Source organism: Sebastes fasciatus, chromosome 10, assembly GCF_043250625.1.
Source record: "Sebastes fasciatus isolate fSebFas1 chromosome 10, fSebFas1.pri, whole genome shotgun sequence".
Lineage (NCBI taxonomy): Eukaryota > Metazoa > Chordata > Actinopteri > Perciformes > Sebastidae > Sebastes > Sebastes fasciatus.
The window spans coordinates 8,931,717-8,957,132 of NC_133804.1; the positions used below are offsets into that span (position 1 = coordinate 8,931,717).

Consider the following 25,416-nt stretch of genomic DNA (forward strand, 5'->3'; position numbering starts at 1 on the left):
CATCACGCCGACTCGTCCGCCTTTACAGTCCCGTTGTGTATACTCACGCTCATGTGACCGTGGTGTAGTTTGTTTATAGCCTAACGTTAGCTTTTTACTTCTGGTGATTGCATTTATGTTTCATGTCATAAAAGTGGTGTTCATTTCTGGAAATAATAATAATGTATTATAAATTGTAAATTATAAATTATAAATGTAAAATAAAACATGTATTATAAACATTTGTTTTTCACAGAGCGTATTTCCTGCAATAATCCAAAACCTAATGGAAAAATCCCATTGACTGTTTGTCGAGGAAACCAGGGCGATGCTAACTTCCTGGTTGGCCTACAAAAATACCACATCCCTGCAGCACTCTGTCATTGGATTTTTGCCCAATGATGCCAAAGAAAATCTGCCTACTGCAGGTTTAACCAACTGTTATTTCATTTCTTCATAATGTAGGAGTGAAAAAAGAGATAAGGGAGAAGAAAGTGAAAGAGGGAGGAGATAAAGCCAGATGAATTGCTGGTATGTCAGTCCGTCCCACTCCTTTTCAGTACAAATGCAGCAGAGCAGTGCTGAGCCTGCATACCACTGCTGCTGACGACTGCTCTGATCCCACACACACACAAAGGCACACTCTCACACTCTCACACTCTCACACGTCACACACACATCATCACACCACGCTCACAGCACAGAGGCGCTTAAACTCAGCCCAGCGTTGGGAGATGCAACCGACTGGCAGCCACTGAGTAAGTCCACTTTCCACTCTTCTCTACTCTTTCTTTCTTTCTTTCTCTGGCCGTCTCTGTTGTGTTTGCCATTCTACGGCCCGTCTGAGTTCATTTATCTCTCACACTCTCCTATGCTGCTGTGAAATGCCCAGTGTTTTCTCACACTGAGGGACTTTTCAAACTTTTCTCTCAGTATGCCGTGCACATACCTCTCCCTGCCTCTCTGTCTTTTCTCTGCAGAAGCAAAACCACGGACCTATTTGCAGGCTGGCGTAGAGCCAGACCTGGATGCCTTTATATTTGAATAACAGAGTAGAGCATGTGGATGTCGATCCACTATATTCTCACTTTGGGGATTTCTCTCTCTGAAGTGTCTGTGTGGGATGTTATTGTCTGTGAATAGTCTGGCATGTTTATTTCTTGATTTGAATATTTCTGTTGTGCTGCCATGTTCAAATACAGTTCATTGTAGGAGCTATTATGTAGGTGCTCAGAGGTGTGATTATTTTATAGAAAAACTGAGCAATTTGCCACTGAGTGGGCTGTTTGGTAGTAAATCATCAAGTCAGGTCCAGTTTATTTGCATTGCTCTTAATCCTAAAGGGCTTCTACATTGTGAAAGAATGAATGAAAACACACCCCATAGACAATGAGCAAGAACACAGATCACTCAGAAAAACAGAGTTGAAAGAGATTTGAGAAGTGCTGTACAGAGTTGATGAATGAACGGATTAGGGCTTGAACTAACGGTTATTTACATTGTCGATTGTTCTCTTGATTAATCGATTAGTTGTTGGGTCCATGAATCAATCAGTGTTTCCCAAAGCCCAAGATGACGTCCTCAAATGTCTTGTTTTGTCCACAACTCAAAGATATTCAGCTTACTGTCATAGAGGAGTAAAGAAACCAGAAGATATTCACATTTAAGAAGCTGGAATCAGAGAATTTTGACTTTATTTTCTTAAAAAAAATTACTGAAAGAGTCAAAAAATAGTTGGCGATTAATTTAATAGTTGACAACTAATCAATTAATCGTTAGCTCATGGATCTAAGACTAATAATGCAATGAAGCTGTCTATATATGCCTACACGAGTGAAATGAAACTACAGCAAGCTTAAAGTTTGGCTAAAAGCAAGTTTTACTAAAAGCATCAGCTGTTGAATATGATTGTTTTACTGCTCAGTTCAGGCTGAAACCAGAGAATTATTCAAGTCTAGGGTGAGGTTTACTGTAATTCTATGGTGCAACATCTGCCACACCTGAAACACTAACTGAAAGGGTGAGATTTCATTGTCAGCCTCTACTGATTTACGGTAATACTGGACCGCCCTCAAGCACAGATTGGTGAACTCTTATCACAAACACAAACCCTATTGGCTCTCGCTCAGCAACTCGCCGTGTCACATCTTTCAAAAGTGAGTGTGTACAGGGTGGAGGCTGCCCGTACACTGTGTGTTTACTCATAGTTTGAAGGTTGCTCTCTGGGATTTTTACTTTTGAGGACTTCCTGATTGAGTTATAAATAAGTGCTGATGTCTATCTGTGTCACATGGGTTGATAAGGTGCTACAAACAATAAGAGTGGTGTGTGAGAGAGAGAAAGTAAGATTAATGGCTGCTTGTAGAATATTAGATATACTGTGCTGTATTATCCTTACTATCTTTATTTTATCATCAGAAGATTTTCTTTTGTTATTTAAGCCATAGAATATTAGATATATTGTATTATCCCTACTATTAACATCTCTTTATGTTATTATCAGTAGATTAAAGTAGGCCAAAGTTAAAGTTAAATCCCATTGGAGTTGTACCAATACTAACTTGATTACTACAAATTAACAAGAAAAAAACTGAATAACTATATTAGTTAATAGAATAAAATAGATGAATAGATGAAAATGAAATAAGTAAATAATAAAAAACTAAAAAAAAACTAGAATATATATATATATTCTAGTTTTTATTTATTTTTTTATATATATATATACAGTACATACATATAGAAATTTATATTTAGGTATTATAAGTTTATATATAAGTACATGTAAGTTTATAATTTATATATTGAAATATAATTCATTAATTATATATATATTATAGTAAAATAGATAATGAAATAAAATATAATATATATATTTTTTATTTACTTATTTCATTATCTATTTTACTCTATTAACTAATATTGTTATTCACTTTATTTTCTTGTTAATTTCATTAATTGTCTTTCATAATAGTAATCGTGCTTTGGCAACACATGTCAAATGTCATTCCGTTAAAGCCTACTGAACTGAATTGAATTAAATTGAGAGAGAACTACTGTTAATGCAATAATTCAAGTGAACTGTAGCTGTCTTTTGCTCTCTATCTATCTGTGTCTGTTACCCCCAGATAGCATGCAGTCATTAACGCCCTGTATGTGTGTGTGTGCGTGTGTGTGATTGTGTGTGTTTGTGTGTTGACATACTGAACCTGCCCTTGTTTGCCTTTCAATATTTGAAAGCACAGAGGCATTCTCGCTGCCTACTGTATGCAGAGTAAACACTGCATGCACACATGCACCAACACACACACACACACACACACACACACACACTACATCTGGTATTGTGGCTTATTTGCTTCGGGACTATTGTGTTGTGCCAGCCAGAACAGGATTGAATGGTGGGGAACTAAACAATACAGTAGATATAATCTCTCTCTCTCTCCCTCCCTCTCTTTCCCTCTCTCTCTCTCTCTCTCTCTGTGTGTGTGTGTGTGAAAACCACAACAGCAACCTTCAGAGCTCAGTCGATCCGGACACACTGTGCCTTCACCTCCAGAGAGGCCGACACACTCCTCCTACAGCACAGAGGAAGAGCACTTGACAAAGAACACTCCAGTGACCTCCAGCAGTTGGACCGTACCTGATCCCACATCCTTCAAAGAAAAGGGAACCTGACTCTGGGACAGGAAGAAGGAGCTGATCATACCCCACCGCTGAAACACGACCCACTGGACGGAGAGACACAGAGGGGCTGACTGTCGTCTGTGACACCCGGGAGAGAGAGGCACGATGCTGGCTAAAATCCTTGAGGACATGTGGGTGGAGCCCGAGGTGCTGCAGGCCCTCAGCGAGGAGCAGAAGAGGATCCTCTTCTTGAAGATGAGAGAGGAGCAGGTACGCCGCTGGAGAGTACGGGAGGAGACGGAGGAGAGGGAAGGAAGAGACTACGACAGCAACAGGCCCAAGAAAGGTAACACTGGCTTTGTTGTACTGGTTACACTGGTGGGAAGTACCAGTACATAGAGAAAACACATACGTCTCATTCCATTACACAACAGTATGAGTATGATTCACAGTTAAGCAGAAGAGGAAATCACTGAGTAAAGTAGCAGGAAGGAACAGGGCTTCTGGGAAATGTGGTCTTGATTTTGATCAACAGTAACAGTAAGTAAGTGACAGAAGGTCTCTAACATGGTCTCATTTCTTCGCAGTAAAACAGATGTCACAACCTATTTTATACAGTCTATTATCACAACTAGTTTGACAATTATGTACTGACAAAAAATTACAGACTGCAGTACACTTACAATTATCTGTCTCTTGAATCAGACATTTCTTCAACATGCTAATAAGATATTACGTAAAATCTGTCACCTTTAAAGTAATTGTTGGGAAATATATGTTTCTTTGCTTTCTTACTGAGATCAGATTAGAAGTTTAATACCTCTCTCATATCTGTCTGTTAAATATAAGGTTACACCTTAAAAAAACACAAAACACAAAAATCCACCTCTAAAGCTCACAAATGAACATGTTTTATCTTGTTAATTTAATCCGTACAAAAACTGAAGTCTAAAAATGATAAATTGCAGTTGGACCGGGGTTATCTGAAGGCTGTGTTGCACCTTTGCGTGGGCGTAGTGACTTCCTGGAGTCTTTGCGACAGAGACGGGCTAGCTTTTTCCCCCGTTTCAAGTCTTTATGCTAAGCTAAGCTAACCTGTTGGCTGTAGCTTAATACTTAATGCACAGATAGTGACATGATATTGATATAAATGTATTTCCAAAAATGTTGAACTGTTGCTTTAATCTTTTTTTGCCTTCTAATATGTTTAGTCACAGTGCTGCTGCTACTATTGATTTAGACAAAATACAATAGATAAGATAACACATCAAATCTGTCACCTTTAAAGCAATTGTTGGGAAATACGCTCCTTTGTTTCGTTGTTGAGATAAGATTAGATTAGATTAGATTAGAAGATTAATGCCACTCTGATATCTGTCTGTTAAATATAGCCTAAGGTTACACCCTGTAGCGGGTTAGTTTAGCTTTAACATAAACACCGGAAACAGCTAGCATAGCTCTGTTTGAGGGTAACAAAATGTACCTACAAGCACCTCTAAAGCTCACTAATTCACCTGTTTTATCTTGTTAATTTAATACGTACAAAAACTGAAGTGTAAAAACGATAAATTGCAGTTTTACCGGGGTATTTTGACGGGCCTATGTCTTGTGTTGGTGCAGTGACTTCCTGGAGTCTCTGCAACAGAAACAGACTCGCCTTTTCCCCCCGTTTACAGTCTTTATGATAAGCTAAGCTAACCAGCTGCTAGTTGTAGCTTCATACAGGTAGTGATATTGATATAAGAATATTTCCAAAAATGTTGAACTATTGCTTTAATCTTTTTTTTTGTTGCCCTCTAGTATGATAAGTCTCAGGGCTGTAGCTAACATTTATTCAAACATTTCTAGATTAAAGATCTTTAAATTTTATTGTTTTTCGACGGCAAATAAATTTTCTCTCCCCCTGAGAATTACACCCTGGTAGTGTGGAGACTATGAAACAGCATTAAGGGAAATCAGATTTGCAGGAAATATAATCTGATAGTGAAATAAATTGATACAATGTAAAATTTTAATTTGAAATCTGAAATTCCCACAGATTGTGGTTGCTAGTCACAAATGTCTTCTGGAGGTGTGATACGGCTGGGGGGGATTTAGATTTATGACCTCAGTATTATTAAAACTCTCAAGAATTACTATTACTATTATTAATTTTTTTCATATTGTCTAGCGCTGGCTTCCATCTCTGAAAGCTGCAAACACACTCACTCATTTATTATAGTTTATTACAGGTGACATGTATTTTTGATTTAGTCAAATTGTACATTCAATCCCTTTCACAACTAATTAATGACCAGACATCGTCTAAACTCTGAGTGCACGACACACAAGCTGTGTAGTAACACCCTCTCATGTTACCAATCTGAGTAATGTGTTTAAATTACAAACAACGTAACATAGTCCAGAGTCGTTTCATCGCTCTGTCAGTAGCCCAACATGTGTCCCTTTGCTCTACTTTTCAATCGTACTCATTTCACTCACCCTTACTCCATTTAAGGGTGTTTCTCTGACTCACTGAGACCCGATATATATCAGCTCCACTGGTTCTACTGTGTGACAGACAGCTTCTATCACCACCGGTCGAATTGTTCCCTGGGCTGAAAGCTGAATACGATTGAGTAAGCCCTGCGGTTTGGGGCGTCGCCACGCTTTAAATGGCATATTGAGTTACCTTCTTTGTTTACCCAATCTGTGCCATGTCACCTGAGAGGCGGCCGAGTGTGTGTTGTCTGCGTGTTTTTGTTACTCAACATACAATCCAGTATGTCGGGCGTCTTTCATTCTTTGTCGACTGCGTCGTTGTCGGGAAAGACAATCACTACCTGTGCATGCAGGGCCTAATAAATGTCACATAAATAAAACATGACTTTGTTATGTGCTGCATTTCTGGTTCATGTGTGGGCGTGGTAGTGACAAAGAGACACCTCACTTCTCTACGGGAAATCAGTGCGTGGACATAAAGGTGTGTTGCACAGTCAGACTGTGACTTATGTCACAAATTGTCTATAGTCAGGTGACATCTGACTGAGACGTCTACACAATGTAGCCTTATGTTCTGGGTGACTGTACACAAACACAAGTCATTCCCTTAAATATGAAGAGAAACAGAGCTGCCTTTGTTAGCTGGCCTCTAAGAAATCTGGACAGTCACTTCACTGTTAGAAGCTGATTACGTCTATAGACTCCTACATTGTCTGTTCGATGAGCCTGCTGTGTCTTTTAAAGGGTAAATCTGCATTGAATTCCAACTGGCAGAAACATGCTGCTCTACAGCTCTCCGAGCATTTGAACTTTTAAGCCACGCCCCAATCAGTGATGTCATGGCAGGTGTTTCACCTTTATCAGATGTCATGGAAAACACCTGTTATCACCTGTCGGGGACTGGGGTTTGTTTCTACCTTCTGTGTCATGATGAGTTAACAACTAAAAATACCCTGTGAGTGTTTATGTAATGGATAAATGATTGGACTTTATTCCTGTTTATCATGAAGTGAAGATTAGCTAACAAAAAAGACACAGCACATTGAATATTACATACGTTTATTTATAGGACTGTCAATTCAAATATTTAATCGTGAATAATGGCATGATTGTCCATAGTTAATCACCATAAATTGCAAATTAATCACACATTTTTTATCTGTTCAAAATGTACCTTAAAGGGACATTTGTCAAATATGTAATACTCTTATCAACATGGGAGTGGGAAAATATGCTTGCTTTATGCAAATGTATGTATATATTTATTATTGGAAATGAATTAACAACACAAAACAATGACAAATATTGTCCAGAAACCCTCACAGGTACTGCATTTAGCATAAAAATATGCTCAAATCATAACTTGACAAACTGCAGCCCAACAGGCAACAACAGCTGTCAGTGTGTCAGTGTGCTGACTTGACTATGACTTGCCCCAAACATGCACGTGATTATCTTAAAGTGGGCATGTCTGTAAAGAGGAGATTCGTGGGTACCTATAGAACCCATTTTCATTCACATATCTTGAGGTCAGAGGTCAAGGGACCCCTTTGAAAATGGCCATGACTCATGACAGTTTTTCCTCACCAAAATTTAGCTCAAGTTTGGAGCGTTATTTTATGACATGGTTGGTACCATTGAGTTAGGTTTTCTAGTTTCATGTGATGCCAGCTTTAAAACTGAGCCCGCTAAACCTAAAAATCGCAAGCTGCGTCAATGGGTTAAAGAAATTAGTGGTGTTAAAACAAATGTGTGTTAACGCGTCATTGCAGGAAGTAATTATTAATTTACAATGAATTATAATTATGACAGAGTGAAACAGTCTCAAATCAATGCAGTGTGTAAACAAGATGTTTGAACTTCCTGTTAAACTGCCCCCAGGTCAGTTTCATGTAGCCCTGCCTGCTCGCAAACAGGAATGAGGCCACTGTTATTAACTATTTTTTCTTTCCTTTTGTATAATTCCACATCATTTAAACGTGATTTATCAATATTCAGTATAAGAATGGTGTTTTGCAGTGAGACACAATTAATGCACTCCAATGGAAATACAGAAAAAGAGAAAAAAAATATGTAAAAGAGAGAGCTCAAATGGAGAACAGTGTTAACACTGAGATAAAGTACATTGCTGTTGTGTGAGGATTCCCAATCTCTCTACTTATAGGACAGCACCACCTTCTGGATAAAAGCCAGAATGACACTTTATGAGATGGACTTGCTGAAAGACAGTAAAGCTTACCCATTTTGTTTTTTCCTGTCCCTCCAGCTGACCTTAAACACGTGAAGTGGCTGCTGGGTCGGGACGGAGACGTGAGTGTCAGCGTGTTTGGAGAGGTGGACGAGCTCAGGTCCTCCAAACTCCTCCAGAGCCTCATGAACAACAGGTAGACACACAAACACAAACACACACCTTTAAATAATTCACATGGTATCACCGATTGACTCATTTTGGCTTCTTTGTCACTGACCTGAAAGTGATGAGGAGGTGTAAAAGCAGACTGTGGCATCTCCGGCCGAATGATGGTCCAACTCTCCAACTAGTGGATCACAACATGTATTTACTCCAAAAACTATATACTGTACATACATTGTAAGAGCTACGGAGAACACAAACAAAATAAAATATTCCCATTTTTAACTTTATACAAATGGCAAGCTGTGATAGAGTGCTACAGATAAGCATATTTAACTTTAAATTACATTATTAGTCCCCCTTTAAACATTTAATGACACATGAAATGCAGCTCGCAGAATACACACCTGGCAGGTAGAGCCAGCTTTTAACTCTTTTTAACTATGAAAGTACATTGTTAAGTCACTTCTTATCAAGCAAGAGACGAAACATTGACAAACTTTGTGCAACCTTGTCAGCCAGGTGCTAAACAATAAAACTGTACGACAGGCATGTTTAGGTTTACAGAGCATCTGTTTACTTCTTACCGGAATCACCAGTTCAAAATAAAAGCACCCGCCTTAATGATGTAATGTAACAGGTTCTACTACCGGTGTTATCCTTTCAAAATAAAATCACATTTATAACGTCATACACGGTTTCTGTGCAACGTCATCACAGAGATGCGCGTGCAGCTAGGGGGCAGAAAGCTCCAGAGCCAGATGACAAGGAGTTGTTGTGCAGTAAAAAAGATGGATTGAAAATGTTTAATATTCACATGTCTTTGCTAAAACCAGAAGGAGATTATGGATCCAGGCCTGATGGGCAAAAGCGTTCTAGTCACACAGCGCTAGCAAAGCAGCAGCTGGTCATGGGGAGCTGTCATGCTGCACAGATCGATAAATATGAACTGATCAACAACAGGGTGATCGACCCACACTCTAAGGAAATATTAACAAATAGGCCTAATTAGCGACTATACTTTAAAACTTAAAAGTGACGCAAGACTTTGTTTCGGCTCTACACTGTTGTAGGCGGGGGAACGCTCACTCCGGTATGTCATAATGTTACAAATCACACTGTCTGATCTAACGTTACCCATTTCATAATAGGTGATAATAATAAACAAATCTCATACTAATACATCATATGAAAATGGTTTATCTGGTGGTCAGACACTGCAGGGATCTAGTATAGTCAACAAGAATGTACAAACAATGCAAAATCTACGTTGATTACAACGGTTGCCAAAGCGGTTGTGCCTCCTGAATGCGCACGCACCCAGTAATGTCTGTATACAAGAAGCCCGTCTACTATAGAAGCAACATGGAGCCACTTAGTTTTGCAGCAGTGGGCTGAAGAGAACAAACTGTAGCAGATTTTTTTAATGAACGTAAAAAAATGAGGGACTTCTGCTTGTTTCACAAAAAGCATAAAACATCAGACAGATAATTAGATTCATCACCTCCACCATGTCCACCCATCACATGATGATAGCATCATTCATGTGGTTTATAAGATGTTTCCATAAGATTTGATGGAAGCAACAACGTAGAATTTGCAAAACTGTGTCTGTTTGTTAGGTTTTCTTTAGTTTAGTTTTAACGTTACATAAAAGTATTTTTCATAAGAGCCTTATTTTTTTGAGTGATGGAGTGAAAGCTCACCCACACATGAGAACAACCACCTTAATAAAGCCTTTAGTCCCTTCAACATATGACATAACTCTGATTGACTTTGATAACCAAAGAGTTTCAGCTCGCCGTCTCCTCATCCTAATTGGATTATAGAAGTTATTTGCCATATGACTAACTGGAGGATTGATTCAAAGGTTAGGACGGCTGTCTGCGAGCCTAAAAATGGACATCTTTGTCTTCCAGAGTCCACGGTGATAGTATGAATGGCATCCAGACAGTGGACTTGCTGCCAGGAAGAGAGGCCCAGCGGCTGGGCTTTAAAGAAGACATCCAGCTGTCCCTCACAGATGTTAGCGTGAGTTCATGTGCTTGGATGTGGGTTTGAGGTTATGGAGGGTAAACAGTGTATCAGAGTCTCACTGTCAAATTGTGTCCCACTTATATTCAGCGTGACCCAGCTTCACCGCACGACCAGTGGTCGGAGGAGGACTCCTGCAGTGCTGACGACGACCTCAAGGACCCCGCCGAGGACAGCGACAGTGAGTCAGGCAACAGCTCGGACAACTTCGGCGACTGGAGTCCTCACAGGACCCCTTTTAGTGGCCATGACAACCGACCGCCGCTCAAAGCCCAGCTGTCAAACACAGAGAGGGACAGAGGTAACAAGACAAGAGTTGAGGGAAGAGGTGGAGAGAAACCTGATTCATGTGTTCCAAGTCACTTAGTGACTGTGATTAAGTATACGTAAAGGTAGAAGTACTACCACACTGTAAATATAGGCCATAACAAGTAAAGGTTCTGTATAAAACCCCAAATATTGTAACAGCAAAAGCATTTACATATCAAAAGAAATGACAAGATAAGGTTAGCAATGAAGAATGGATGAAGAGGAAAAGTATGCAATGAATACAACTAAAATAAAAGGTATATATACCAACAATAGTAAATATAGCCTTTATGCAGATTAGCCCCTTTCACAGTGTTATAATATATATTTTATTATTGGATTATTGTCACTAATACATTTACATTTAAACATAATTTAATGTTGTTGCTGATCAAGGTGTTTAACTATGTTATATACTCTAAGAGTTTAATCATATTTGATAAACTGCGTGTATGTTTTGTTTATTAAGAAACTAATAAACTGTCAATAAATGTAATGGAGCATAATGTAGCAAACAATGGAAAAACCCAAGTAAAGTTTAAGAACTGCCCTTAAGTACAGTACAATAATAGTAAATGTACTTACTTAGTTACTTATCAATACTGCTTGCATCATGTGTAATTTGTCAGAAACATGATCTACTAGCTTGCTTGTTGTGGTCCAATGAAAGCCCTGTATCTCTATTTTCAGTTTATTTGTCAGGGAAAGATTAAATGTTCTTCATGGTTTGAAGGTTTTTCAGCTAAATAAACCCTTTAAAAACTCATTGGATTATCTGAAAAATGCATTGCTATGAAGCTTAAAAGGGGGTGTGTTTTTCTTCGCTAGTGAGAACATAATGTTAAAGAGGACCTATTATGTTCATTTTCAGGTGCATACTTGTATTTTGGGTTTCTACTAGAAACATGTTTACATGCGTTAACGTTCAAAAAACGCTTTGTTTTTATCATACCGGTTGCGCTGCAGCACCTCTTTTCACCCTCCGTCTGAAAGCGCTTTGAGCTCCTGCCCCGGCCAGTCTGCTCTGATTGGTCAGCTGGCCCACTCTATTGTGATTGGTCAACCGGACCAAATTCTTCAGACTCCGCTCCAGCTCCGCTCTAACTAGCTTTGTTTGAGTGAGTGCCAAACTAGCCGCTAGGCAGGTATTATGCAAATGTGTTACTTGGTGACATCACCACGTTACAGAAGAAAAGGCGGGACTTCAAGCGAGGCGTTTTAGGCAGTTCAGGAGCAGTGTTTCTGTGGGGGAGAGGAACTCCCTTTGGCGTGAACAGACCTTTTAAATGCACAAAAATCTATACAACACACTAAAGGAAAGCATAATAGGTCCTCTTTAATGCTGAATAGAGTAAATGATTTGACTTTCAGCTCAAAGGGAACACTGATCCTGAATAAAACTGTTGGTGTTTTAATATATTCCGATTTTGCAAACTCACATTGCTCCTCTCTCCCCTCCTCAGATATCGTGTGTCGTGAAGAGAAAAGGTCCGACTGTGGAGGCCGCGTGGCGCAGCTCAGGAAGGCCTTCGCAGGTGATCCTTGCAGCACGTCTGCCTACACCAAACCTCCTCTACCCGCCAAACCTGCTCACCTGCAGAAAAGAAGCACAGCATTGGCTTACTAAGACTGAAGGTGTGTGCAGCCTGCAAGGAGATGACGCTGTAACCCCACAGAGGCAGAGCCTGCTGTGCTGAGAAAATAATGACTCAGTTAGACACTGATGGACCAGGCCGAGGCCACATTCACTGGAAGAAAAGGATCCTTACTTGAACCTGAGCGCTGAACTGAGATACACTTTGTTAGGCCTCCATTCACGAAGCGACCTGCAGACAGAGAAACGTCTGAAGGGGTGGAGTGAGAGAAAGACTTGAAAGCTTTTCAACCGAAGTCAACCTGAATGAGAAAACGAAGCAGCTTTGATGTTGCCGAGTTCAAATACGCTCACATAGTTAGTGTGGTACACAGGCAGACACAGAAAGAGATGTCCAGAGGCACACACACACACACACACACACACACACACACACACACACACACACACACACACACACACACACACACACACACACACACACACACAGACTATTGACTACAGGTAGAAAAACACTGTGGTGTACTTTATAAATAAGTGTTAATTAAGTTTTATTATTCAGAAGTTATAAGCAGAGGTTTTTGGGAACGGAAACATGCATTTGATAAAAGTCCTTTTGTGCTGTTCAAAAGCTTTAAACTGTTTTATACGTAATCCTTGTAACTTCTGTCATTGTACTCTTTTAACACCACTGACTTTCACCTGACAACATCTTCATCCGGTATATCAATCACAATGGTGGAGGGGTTTAAAATAAAAGGACTTGTAAATAATAAACAGACTATAACTATCTAGTGCCTTTATCTTGATGGTGGTTTTCCTTGGAACACACACACACACACACACACACACACACACACACACACACACACACACACACACACACACACACACATTCACTGATGACTGGCTCATCAGGAGCAGTTTGGGACACTCCAACATGCGGTAAGGAGGAAATAGAACCACCAACTTTACAGTTATTGGATAACCAATAACTGATATGTGTCTCTTGACTCTTGAACCACCCGTTTAACAGTCTGCTTTCTACACAAGGAGTGTCTTTCTTATGTGAATGAGTGAACAGGATAGGCCTATAGCCGAATGGCGTCACAACTACAACAACAATCTACCAAGATTGTGGGGAATCAGTGCAGTATTCTGGCTTGGATTTTGGATTTGGATTTAATAAGAAACAATAACTATGAGGTTAAATAGCTGACTCGTATCTTAAAAGTGAGGGTGTTTACATTCACAGGAACTAAGGAATTGTAGCTCTTTTTATTATCTATTATATTTATACTTTGGTCCAGACTGAGATATCTCAACTACTATTGGATGGATTACCATGAAACTCTGACATTCATGTTACCCAGAGGATGATCCTTCCTTACTTTGATGATCCCCTGACTTTTACTCTAGCGCCAACATGTGGTCCAATATTTTGATTCATGGCCAAATAACTTATGACATTCCCATTAGCCTCAGCTGTACTTTATGTTAATTTGCTGATTAGCAAATATTAGCATTCCAACTTGCTGAACTATGATGGTGACCATGGTAAAAGTTACATCTGCTAAACATCAAAATGTAAGCAGTTTCATTGTGAGCATGTTAGCATGCTGATGTTAGCATTTAGCTCAAAGCATGGCTGTAGACTCCTGTTATATAAAGTGCTGCAATTTTAGTGGACTAAAAGTATTTTGACATATTAAGATCAACTTTAATAAATGTATAGTTAGTTAAAGGTGCTAAATGCTAGATTGGGAGCATTTCTATTGCCTCCGCACGGCTGCCAACATGGCGACCTGAACTGGTGGCTTGTAGCTAATGGTGCTAACAGCGCTAACAGTTAAAACAACAGCAACACTGCTGACAGAGCTAACAGTGTTAACCTGAGGGGAGGAACTGGAGTTTGCATGCTACGTCTCTGTGGTGGCACCGTCGGTCAAGATGGCGTAATCAGCTGTAACCGCCGTATGAGAGCAGTGCAGAGCAGCAGCCGTTAGCTAGCCAGTGGTGCACACTCACATGCACAAACATGCAATAAAAGGCACGTTCGGCCGGCCCGACGATGTCAACAAAGCACGAGGAAGCTCGAATTACAACACACACAGAGGGATAGTGACTTAATACTCTGCTCAGGTAGACATTACTCCTCTATATCTTTACATAGAGAATAGGTGTTTGCTGCTATATTAATGCTCTGAATCCTCTATAGAGAACCTTTAAGATCAACTTTAATACAATTATACTAGTTAATTGACCTCGTAGGTTAATTCTTGACCTTGGAAATAGCAGTTAGACAAAACATTCTTGTCCGAGATCCACTTACTTGTTTTTTTCCAGAGCTATCAGCCACATCTCACAACCGCTATCATGTGACCGAAAATCCATACTGATGTCACACGATAACAACTAAACCATGTCCATGACAACTGAAACAACAGCTATGTGGCTGATAGCCCTGGAAACCAAGTAAGTGGAGATTTTGATGAGATTTCTTAGTCAAACATCATAATTAATGTTTGTTATCCATAACATTCAGTCACTGTGTGAAGTCTACGACACACAGACATCAACAGAACAGACACTTCCATTGTTACCATCCTCGCTTCCTGCTTGTTTCGGGGCCTTTTCCCCTTCAGTTAGTGAAACACATGATTAGTTGGACTGAGTCAGGGGACAGGCTGGGCATGGTCAGGTGACAGACTTGGCTAGGCAAGAAAATTGCACTTTTTGGCTCTTAAAAACTGCCATGTTTGGAATGACTGTCTTGCATTGTCATAAAACTGGAGGGAGAAAGAGCTAAAAAAGAGCTCCTATAAAAAGAGCTCCTATGCTCACACACTCCTACAGCTTTGAGTCAGCACTTTAGCCCCGTGGTTATTGTTTCATTTCGATTCTAGTGTCCCAGAGTACAGACCTAAAAGAATGGAAAAGGTCCCTGGACAAATATCTACAGGCTGCACTGCTAAGGGGACATCAGACACAAGAAACTGCAGAAAAATGCTAAATCCTTCTTGTAAGAGCACGTCTTACCATGAGAGATGTAGCAGCACTTAATTTTTAAGGTTTGGAGTGTTTGAGCTTTAGTTACTGCCTAACTATTGGGTCGCAAATTCCCTTTACTTGGTCACTAATTCCCTGCTAAAACACTGCTCCTGCTGACACTTTGACTGTTGTATTTTACCTTCTATTTCTATTTATATTGTGTATTTGCCTAATGAGTGTCTATGTCTTTGGTTTGGTTTGGTTGTTGGTGTGAAAAATAACAAATTAAAGAGGACCTATTATGCTCATTTTCAGGTGCATACTTGAATTTTGGGTTTCTACTAGAACATGTTTTCATGCTTTAATGTCAAAAAAACACTGTACTTTTCTCATACCCACCCCCTCCCCCTCCTGAAAAGCCCAGCCTGCTCTGATTGGTCAGCTGGCCCATTCTGTTGTCTCTTTGGTCTCCACTCCAGCTCCGCTCTGCTTTGTTTGAGGGCGTTCCAAACTAGCCGCTAGGCAGGTATTATGCAAATGTGTTACTTGGTGACATCACCATGTTACGGAAGAAAAAGGCGGGACTTCAAGCAAGGCATTTAAGGCAGTTCAGGAGCAGTGTTTCTGCGGGGGAGAGTAACTCCCTTTGGTGTTGACTTTGGGCTTTGTAACTTTGCAGACCTTTAACATGCACAGAAAACTACATACTAAAGGAAAGCGAAAAAAGCATAATAGGTCCTCTTTAATGCAACTAAAAGACTGATTAGATCTTTTCTTGTCTTTAACACAGTTGAGTCTGTTCATATGGTTATAGCGTGCATTCAGCATGGGGAGTTGCTGATAGGGGAAGACACAGAGGAGTTGCTGATGGTGGTCACTTGCACAATGATTATCTATTCAGCGGGATGCGTCAGAAAACAGCCCATCGGAGATCAAACAGAGAGCACAGAAAGCTGATTAGCATGTGGTTTGGACCGAGACAGAGGGCGAGACGCTCGGGGAGACAGAGCAAATGGGAGTCAGGTCACGGGAAACAACACGTCAGAGCCAACTCAATAAAACTTCTCATTCCCTCACCATCTCCACACCCTCGGACTCTGTGTTCGAGCTTCTGTGTGCGAGTGAGGAGCGTACATGTGTGTGTGTGTGTGCGAGTGAGGAGCGTACATGTGTGTGTGTGTGTGTGTGTGTGTCCACCCATATTTCTCGAATCATGTGACTTGACACGAGCAGTCATGCACAGTGTGAAAAGCCCCGCTATATATAGTAGGAGAGTGTTGGGTTTCCCAGCAAAGCATTGTAGGAGCCCGGTCATCTTTGTCCCATAAGAAAGTGCATGCCGTTGACTCACAGCGTTTCTATTTACTGACGGTGTTAAGAGTCGACTGGTGCTCCTGTTTATATTCTGTCCGGCCTGAAAGGTGAATTTAGGACACGAGAGGCAGTTGTGTTTGTGCTCTTCGTGTGTTGACTAAGCGGCTGTATGATAGTAAACTACAAAGATTATAACAAGAAGGATTAGATACTGTACGTCTGAGACCAATAAAACATAGCTTATCTCATTTTCTGAATGGTGAAGAGACATAATGAGTCAGGAGATCAGACAGTCAGTTAACAGCTCTGTACTTAATGAATAACAACACCTCAGTAGTGATGTCATTAGATCTGGCACTAAAGGGCAACAGTATTCTTATTTGTAAATTCATTGTTGTGTGTGAATGTGAATTAACGTGTAAAATTTCAGGATGAAGTAAGATAAACAGCTAAGTAAAGCGTCGTTAATGTGAGCATTAAATTCAGTCAGGTGTTGTGTGTTTGGTTACCAAGTGTACTGTGTTTTCTCTCTCAAATTGAGCAAATGTGTAACTTCTGAACATTAATAACAATTTAAATAATAGGTTATAATAGTGTACACTGACAAATTGATAAAATTTAAAACAATAAACCCTCTCATATTTCCAAACATTTAAGAGTCTTACAGCCTAATTTCACAGAAAAGTAATACTTATTTTCACAAAAAATACCTCATGTTTTTTTTTTTTTATTTGCACATTGTTTAGCTATAACCATTCTTTTTACAGAAAGGAAAAGAAAAGCTCGACCAACCCAAACCTTAACCAATAACTTTAAGGGATTTACTAAAGTACCTCCATAAAGTGGGTGCTTGTGAAAGACAGATTACGTGTAGAAAAACAGTCAAAATCGAGGCAGAGGCTGAGATATCCTGATTTGTAGTCCCTAGTATGGGTCAAGCTCCAAAAACACTGAATCCTACAATTCCCAGAGGGCAATTAATAGCATCTTCTGACAGGCCCCCGCTGTTCTGGTAAATGCCCAGCTCTTTTAAAACCCATGCTCTCAGTTTGTAATGCAGACTTGGTTTAACGGCACTAATTTCTTTAACACATTAACGCAATCGATCTTTCGGAGGTTGTAGCGGGCTCAGTTTTAAAGCTAGAGTGAAGATATTGGTATCATTTAGAAAACTTGAGGAATCCATCGGTACCAACCATGTCATACTAGCTTGTCACAAAGGAGACTAAATAACATTCCAAACTTACGCTAAATTTTGGCGAGGAAAACCTGGCATGGCCATTTTCAAAGGGGTCCCTTGACTTCTGACCTCAAGATAGTTGAAAGAAAATGGGTTTTATAGGTACCAACAAGTCTCCCCTTTACAGACAAGCCCACTTTATGGCTTGAGTTTGCAATGTTATGATTTGAGCATATGTTTTATGCTAAATGCAGTACCTGTGAGGATTTCTGGACAATATTTGTCATTGTTTTGTGTTGTTAATTGATTTCCAATAATGAATATATACACACATTTGAATAAAGCAGCATATTAACCCACTCCCATGTTGATAACAGTATTAAATACTTGACAAATCTCCTTTTAAGGAACATTTTGAACAGATAAAAAATGTGCAATTAATTTGTGATTAATCGCAATTAATTGTGGACAATCATGCGATTAATAGTGATTCAATATTTAAATCGATTGACAGCCCTAATTAGCTTGCTTACACTCTAAACTAAGATGGTTTACATGGTAAACATTGTACCTGCTTAGCATCCTCACATTAGCATTGCCATTGTGAGTATGTTAGCATACTCACATTAGCATTTAGCTCAAAGCACCACTGGGACAGCTAACAATGCTAGCATGTTTACTTAAAACAACACAGTTATACATTGAAATGGGATTGGGTTGATCCCAATTTGAAACATTTAGTAGCTGTATAGGGATCAGAAGAGATTAAATGAAAAAAAATATATATTAGATAGATTTAGTATCCTAAATTTGATTCTAAAATGATATAAATATTGTGAAAATACACTTAGGCCTACACTTAATTTACACTATAAAGGACTTCTAACCACTGGCAAACTTTACACTTGCTTTACACTATACACCCCTTATACCACTTTATAGACTGCACATATGTACATATTACATTTATTTATTGTACATACTACATTTTTTTATTGACAGACTTTACACACTATGTTCCTCCATTCACTCTGTATCTTTTATATCTCTATTTATTGTTTTTATCATTTTTGCATACCTGTACCTCTCCTGTGTTTCACTCTGTTTGCTTATGTTGCTGCTTTGACACCGGATTTTCCCTCCGGGGATTAATAAAGGTTCATCTTATCTTATCTTATCTTATCTTATCTTAAAATGCTATATCAATGCTTTCCTCAATAATAATAGAGATTATCAGGCAAATCGATATTGTAATTGCTGCAATTCAATATCATTGATTATCATTAATAATTTACTTGAACACTTAAATCCATATGCACTACCATCAAATTCAAAGTTAAAGACCTCATGTTACTGACATTACAGCTCTGGCGCTAATGTGCTGCTCTGATTAAAAGGTGGGAATCATGCTTATTAAACTCTGCAAGCATCTTCTTTAGCTCAATACTCATTACATGTGTTAGCATGATTGATTAATGTACATTGTCCCTTTTCAAATAAAAATGAAATGAAATGAAAATTCCACATCGTGAGTTGCCGTGAAAAGAAGCCATGGTGAAATATCACTGCAGGCAGACTTTATCAACATGCGCTGCAGAACTTCCTGGAACCACCTTGCCTTTTTTAAATCAGCAGCCGGCTAAAGATTAACAGCATTTTGTGTACACATTACCTCAGAAACGAGCAGCCTGTGAGCCCGCCTGAGGATCAAAATGTCAGAATGTTTTGAGAGCCAAATGTATTTTTGTACCTTGTACTTACTAGACTGATAGAAAAGCCTTTTTAATTTCACAAGGACTGAAATATGTAAGTTACACTTTTAATCAATTTAAAAGTATTTGTGCTTGCTTTTCATAAACACAAAGCGGAAGTAGACGCTGCTGTTTATAGAAGTCACTCTATTCTGAATCCACCTTAGACAGCTTTAAGGGTCAAAGGTCAAGAGTCCCCTTTGACCCCTAGTGTCACCAAAATATAACCTGAGGGCAGATGAGCCTGAGCTTTTCAAGGATGTAAGAAACCATTGTGTTTCTGCTTTGGGAGTGTTTCCCATGTGTATAAAAGTGAACACAAATGGATAACAGAGGCGTAATGAGGAATGATCTCAGAAAGATGCTGTTTCTGCAAAGCTGTTACACATTTTCTAACACTGGGGATACGGCCAATGGAGGCCGAAAAAAATCCACAATGAGACACAGTGTCTCCAAGCAGACGCAGTGGCCAAAATTTCAAAGGTCTGGCTCGTGAGTGAGGGTCCGCCCAGCTCCAGCGCAGGTTGCCTTGGGCTGGCAGGTTGCTCCACACCGCAGTGTGTGTGTGTGTGTGTGTGTGTGTGTGAGAGGAGTTTTTCCTCCAGAGTGGGCAGGGCCGCTGGTGCTAACATATGTAAGCTCCACAGGGGTCTGTGACGGCACACACCGGCTATCTGGACAATGCATCCGTCATTAACCCCCGTCTCTCTGCCGTCTCTGTCTCTCTGCGTTTCGCTCGGCCTCCATCACCGCGCTCGGATCTCGCACTCATCTCTCCTCCTCTCTTTGTCTGGCCCACGCTATCTTCATCCCCTGCTGTCCATCTCCCCGTCCTCCTCCCTTGCATATCTCTCTCTTTTCTCTCCCCCTGTGGCCTGCTTTTCATCTCTCCCAGTTTCACCCACTCTCTCTCTTTTACCCCCCTCTCTGCCCTTCACCACGTCTCCCCCCCCCCTTCACCCTCTCCCTAGATCCGCTTTCCACCCCCCCCCCCCCCCTTCCTCCTCCTCCTTCCCCCACTCCCCCAACTCTCTCTCTCAACCCCCCCCCCCCTCCTCCTCTTCTCTGTCCTCCGTTCAATCCCTCCTTCTACCCCCCCTCCTCCTCCTCCCTTTCTCTCCTGCCATCTTGCAGGCCAGTGGAGCCAGACTGCAGGCGTTCAGGGAGTCACTGGACCTGCTGGGCAGCGGGTGACACAGATTTCCGGTGTGTGTGTGCGTGTGTGTGTGTGTGTGTGTGTGTGTGTGTGTGTGTGTGTGTGTGTGTGCATGCGTGACGAGAACAGGGAGGGGGGATTAAGCTCCAAATCACTAGAAAGGCACCGAAGAGAGAGAGAGAGAGAGGGAGAGAGGGAGAAAAAAAAAGCTGCAGATCCAAGAATTTGAAATTCCCCCTTTGTCTGGGAGATGAAGAAACACTAGACTGTGGACTTTAACTAAAAGACTGTGTTCCTCATTCAGTGGGAGCGCTTGCAATAGCATGATGTTGGAGCTCACTGCTTTTCTCCATGAGTTGGCAGTGTCCTGCGTTGGCTGGCGTGCTGCGCTTTCTCTCTCCCTCTCTCTCTCTCTCTCGCTCCCTGCCTGACAAACACACACACACACACACACACACACACACACACACACATGCATACACAGACACACACAACCCCCACACCCCCCACAGATGCACACACACACACACACACACAGTCCCTCTGCGATCCCCCTGACTGAAGGCACACAGGAAGTGCAGCCGTGGCCCAATTATAGCGTGACACCTCGGGCCGGCCGTTGCCATGGTTACGTCTTCCCTGCGGTCCCCTGGAGTGTGGCGCCGAGGAAGAAGGTCTTATCACATCAGCCATCGTTACGGCAACAAGCAAAAACCCACCCTGTAGCCTCAGTCAGTCAGTCCAGCTGGCTGTGTGTTTTGTTTATAATGTGTATGTGTGTGTGTGTGTGTGTGTGTGTGTGTCTATATATGATCCACACTTGTGAATAAAAAAGGGAAATTGCATCAGCGTGGTTTTGTGATTGTGTGTGCATGTCAGGTTAGGTGTGTTGCGCCGGACTTGCCAAGGCGGCGTGTAGGTGTGTTTAGTGTGTGTGTCTGTGGGGTTGCGATAAGGCTCTCAGCCACACCATTAGGTGACTCATAATCCACACAACCTCACACACACATGAACACACGTGTGTACAAGCAGGAACACGGTGGCTAACAAACATATACACCCAATTAAATATGAGCACACACACACACACACAGATAGTATAAACCCAGCCTGTAGACAAGTACACATGGCCAATTTCTTTTATTTCAAAAGGGCAAACAGAGCTATACAGTACAAGTTGCACATGAAATAATTTAGCCTAGGCTGAACTCATTCATTTCTTACTGATGCAGTGACGTCAGAACAACAGAAACAAAACTCCCCCGTTAGAAACAAAACATTTGGCTCCTTTTTTTTTTTATGTTGAAACACAATACATCCAAACTGGAAAGGGATGTAAAAAAAGACATAATGTTTTCCAGATATTTACAGTCTATTTACAGCATTTTTTTGTCGTCATCTAAATATTGACACACATTGGTATCCTTCTTTCTCTCCTCTCCGATTCACTGATTGTCAAAAGAAAGGATGGGAACGAGTGTGGACATTCTTAAAACGGGAGCTGCATTCCTCATTAGACGCCAGATCTGGAGATCTTTTGAACCACAGTCCGAGAGTCTTAACATGGTGTCCTGTGTGTTTTTATTAACTGCAGCTCCTCAACAATCATCCAACCGGGATCCTCTGACAAATGCTGCCACCGCGTACGTTACTATCCATCCAAGGCGCCGTTGCTTCTCTCCTGTGCCAGACCCAAAGTAAAGTCGGAGCCCCTAAGATCAAACCCAGACACTCTGCTCTCGAACCCGGGACCTCCCGGCTTCCTCTTCAGCTCCTCGCACTTCCTGTATTTACAGATCTGGTGTCCCCTCTTGCGATTGCGGCAGCTGCTGCACTGTTCGCAGTTCGTCTGACGCCGACAAGGTACGCACTCCCCGCACCTCTTCCTCTTCCTCCTCCCGCCGCTACCCCCGCCCAGAGAGCTGGGAGAGTAGCCCTCGGCCACCAGCCCCTCGATGCCCTCGGCTCCCATGGCCGCGCTCCTCCAGTGGCCTCCCCCCATCTGGAAGCCCGTTAGCGGAAACAGAGCGGGACTGAAGGGGAACCAGGCGCCCAGGAAGGGTTGGAAGTCAGTGCCGCATCCAGAGGAGTCCTCTTCCTCCTCCTCGGGTCCGGATACACCTCCCTCCCCGTCCCCCTTCGCCTCCGCGGCCTCCCTTTTGGCCGGCTGGCTGCTCTGCGCGCCCAGGCCGGCCTGCTCTGTGGCGGCGGGGGTCAGAGCCAGCAGCCCGGCGCGCATCAGCAGCTCGGCGGCGTGGGCCAGGTGGAGCCCGCTGGGTGACTCCCACATGTCGGGCCAGGAGGGGGCCCGGCGGGGCTTAGCGTGCGAGGGCTGTACGGCCCGCTGCTGGGCCGGGGAGGGCTGGATCAGGCTTTTGACGTCCACGGCAGGAGAGGAGGACGGGGTGGAGATGTAATGTGAGAGGCTGTAGGGGTGGTTGGAGCGCTTAAGGCTGGGTCTCAGTGGCTCATTGGGGATTTTAGCGCTGCTGTGGGCCTGATCTGGGGAGGAAGGGCCAGCGATGTCTACGGCAGTGGACATAGCAGTGGCTGTGTGTGGGGGGTGTCTGTCCTTGTGTGTGTGTGTGGGAGGAGAGGTGAGGGAGAAGGGGATTGAAGCCGATGCGAGGGTTGACAACCGTCCTGCTGTTACTTCAGCCAAAATGGCAAGCCTTGGCCTGTGTCCCTATTCCCATTCTCTGCAGCAGCCTCAGAGTCCTGGAGAGCTACAAATGAATGGGGGATGAAGAGAGGAAGGTTAAGAATAGAAATGTTGGAGGGACGAATACAGAAAGAGAGTAAACAGAGGAGATGAGACTGGGAGATATTTCTCAGCCCGGAGCCTCTAAAACACTGTCAAGAGAGAGTGTGGAGAATCTGTGTCTTAAAGAGAGAAAAAAAAACATTATATATGTATATAGATTTAGAAATAAAGTGCTTGAATAGAGCTGATCAGAGGCATGTATGAGACAGTGCATGGCTTTGCACATGATTTCCGCATACAGGAGGCAGTATCCCTTTAAGAATTTCACGGTATATCAATGCAATCAATAACAGAGCGACAACAATATGCAAAGATATGCGCATATGCGCAGGTCAAATGTGGAGCGCGCTTTTCAAATACATTTTGACGACTGCTGTTATGTGTGCCAGCCAAAAGCTTTAAGCTCCGCGGAGAAAAGACCAAATAGAGGACCGTAAAAAAAAAAAACAGGCTGTCTTTTGTCTGGTATCGACGACGAGGAGCGAGGTGCGCAACGATGCGGTTGCTGTGGATAAAAAAAGACCAGGCTAATGTTCCTCCATGGACACGTTTTGTAGCCAATCTACTCGGGGGATTTTAAACCCGGGACGTGGATGTTGTTGCAGGACAACAGTGGGAACGCTTTTACGGGTCGATTGGGAGCAGTAATCGATCGTTTCTCCGTCGTTAAGGTTACCTAAGAAAGACGGTGCTCGACCGACGCCACGACGCGCTGACCACAGTCCGAGTGGTCGCTGCGACACGGCAGAGCGAAGCGGCAGAACGGCGCGACAAAAAAACACCAAACAGGGCAAATCAACAGGAAGTGTGGGTTAAAGACGTGTCCGCTTACCTTTCAAATAGGGCTCGGAGTCTGCTGTCAAACATGTGATGAAGTCATGAACTAATGGCGTGGTTGATTGTAGTGTATATGGACGGCGGAGCTGCCGATTCCTCCTCCACCTCTCCGTCCCGGAGGGTCTGCAAACACTCTGCACGGAATTTGGGGGCGTCGCTCAAAATGCGAAGTGGACTCTGTGTCTGCAGCCTGAGACCGTGGTCAGTCTGAAAGACCCCACGATATGTGTCCACAGGAACACGTCAACACACAGGGACAGCTGGCAGGACACATACTAGAGGATGGCACATTAAACTATGCATTAACATGCATCACCTCTCATCCTAATGGGTTATTAATGGGCGTTATACTACCAAGGACCACATATTATCCTTATTTAATAATACATATTAGACTAATACTAACACTAATATATAAAATAGTGTTAATATAAATGTATGGAACACCTATTATCCTTATTTAATAATACATATCAGAGGTACCCTACATATTTAACACTAATATATAAAATAGTGTTAATATAAATGTATGGAACACTTATTATCCTTATTTAATAATACATATCAGAGGTACCCTACATATTTAACATGAATATATAAAATAGTGTTAATATAAATACATCAACATATAATCAAATGCTTTTTTTTATTAGGATGTGGATATTATTTATTATAGCAATATATATTAGGCTGCATAACAATAAACTGTCTTTTAGGAATGTGTGCTGTACTTTGTTTATTGTTTGTTTTGTTTATTTGTTTTTCACAATTTAAGACTATACAACATTAAAAAAAATGAATAATATACAGTGCAGGAAGAGGCAAAAAAAACACTGGGCTTATCTGAAGCCTCCACCTAGAGACTAGATTAATATAAAGACTATATAATAGTGATAACGAACAATTAGGACAAGATATATATAATATCAACAATAACAATACAGTAAATATATAAAAAAACAACAACTTTGTTTTATGTTTGTGACTTAATTAAATTATTTTTTTTATATACTTATTTTTTATTAGTATTAATTTTTATTTACTTC

General features: G+C 41.5%; 2 protein-coding genes across 2 annotated transcripts; one reads left to right on the top strand and one right to left on the bottom strand.

The window, feature by feature from the left end:
- The first annotated feature begins 537 nt into the window (after window positions 1-537).
- On the top strand, window positions 538-13,927 carry LOC141775012 (uncharacterized). Its single transcript, XM_074647915.1, has 6 exons — window positions 538-737; window positions 3,490-3,952; window positions 8,354-8,471; window positions 10,360-10,471; window positions 10,565-10,775; window positions 12,247-13,927. Exons 2-6 carry the CDS (start codon window positions 3,772-3,774, stop codon window positions 12,408-12,410), a joined length of 786 nt encoding a protein of 261 aa, XP_074504016.1. The 5' UTR covers window positions 538-737; window positions 3,490-3,771; the 3' UTR covers window positions 12,411-13,927.
- Window positions 13,928-21,892: 7,965 nt separating this feature from the next.
- cxxc5b (CXXC finger protein 5b) lies at window positions 21,893-24,507 on the bottom strand. Its single transcript, XM_074647916.1, has 2 exons — window positions 24,366-24,507; window positions 21,893-23,495 (listed from the first exon to the last, which is right to left on the bottom strand). Exon 2 carries the CDS (start codon window positions 23,309-23,311, stop codon window positions 22,421-22,423), a length of 891 nt encoding a protein of 296 aa, XP_074504017.1. The 5' UTR covers window positions 23,312-23,495; window positions 24,366-24,507; the 3' UTR covers window positions 21,893-22,420.
- Between the last annotated feature and the right edge of the window lie 909 nt (window positions 24,508-25,416).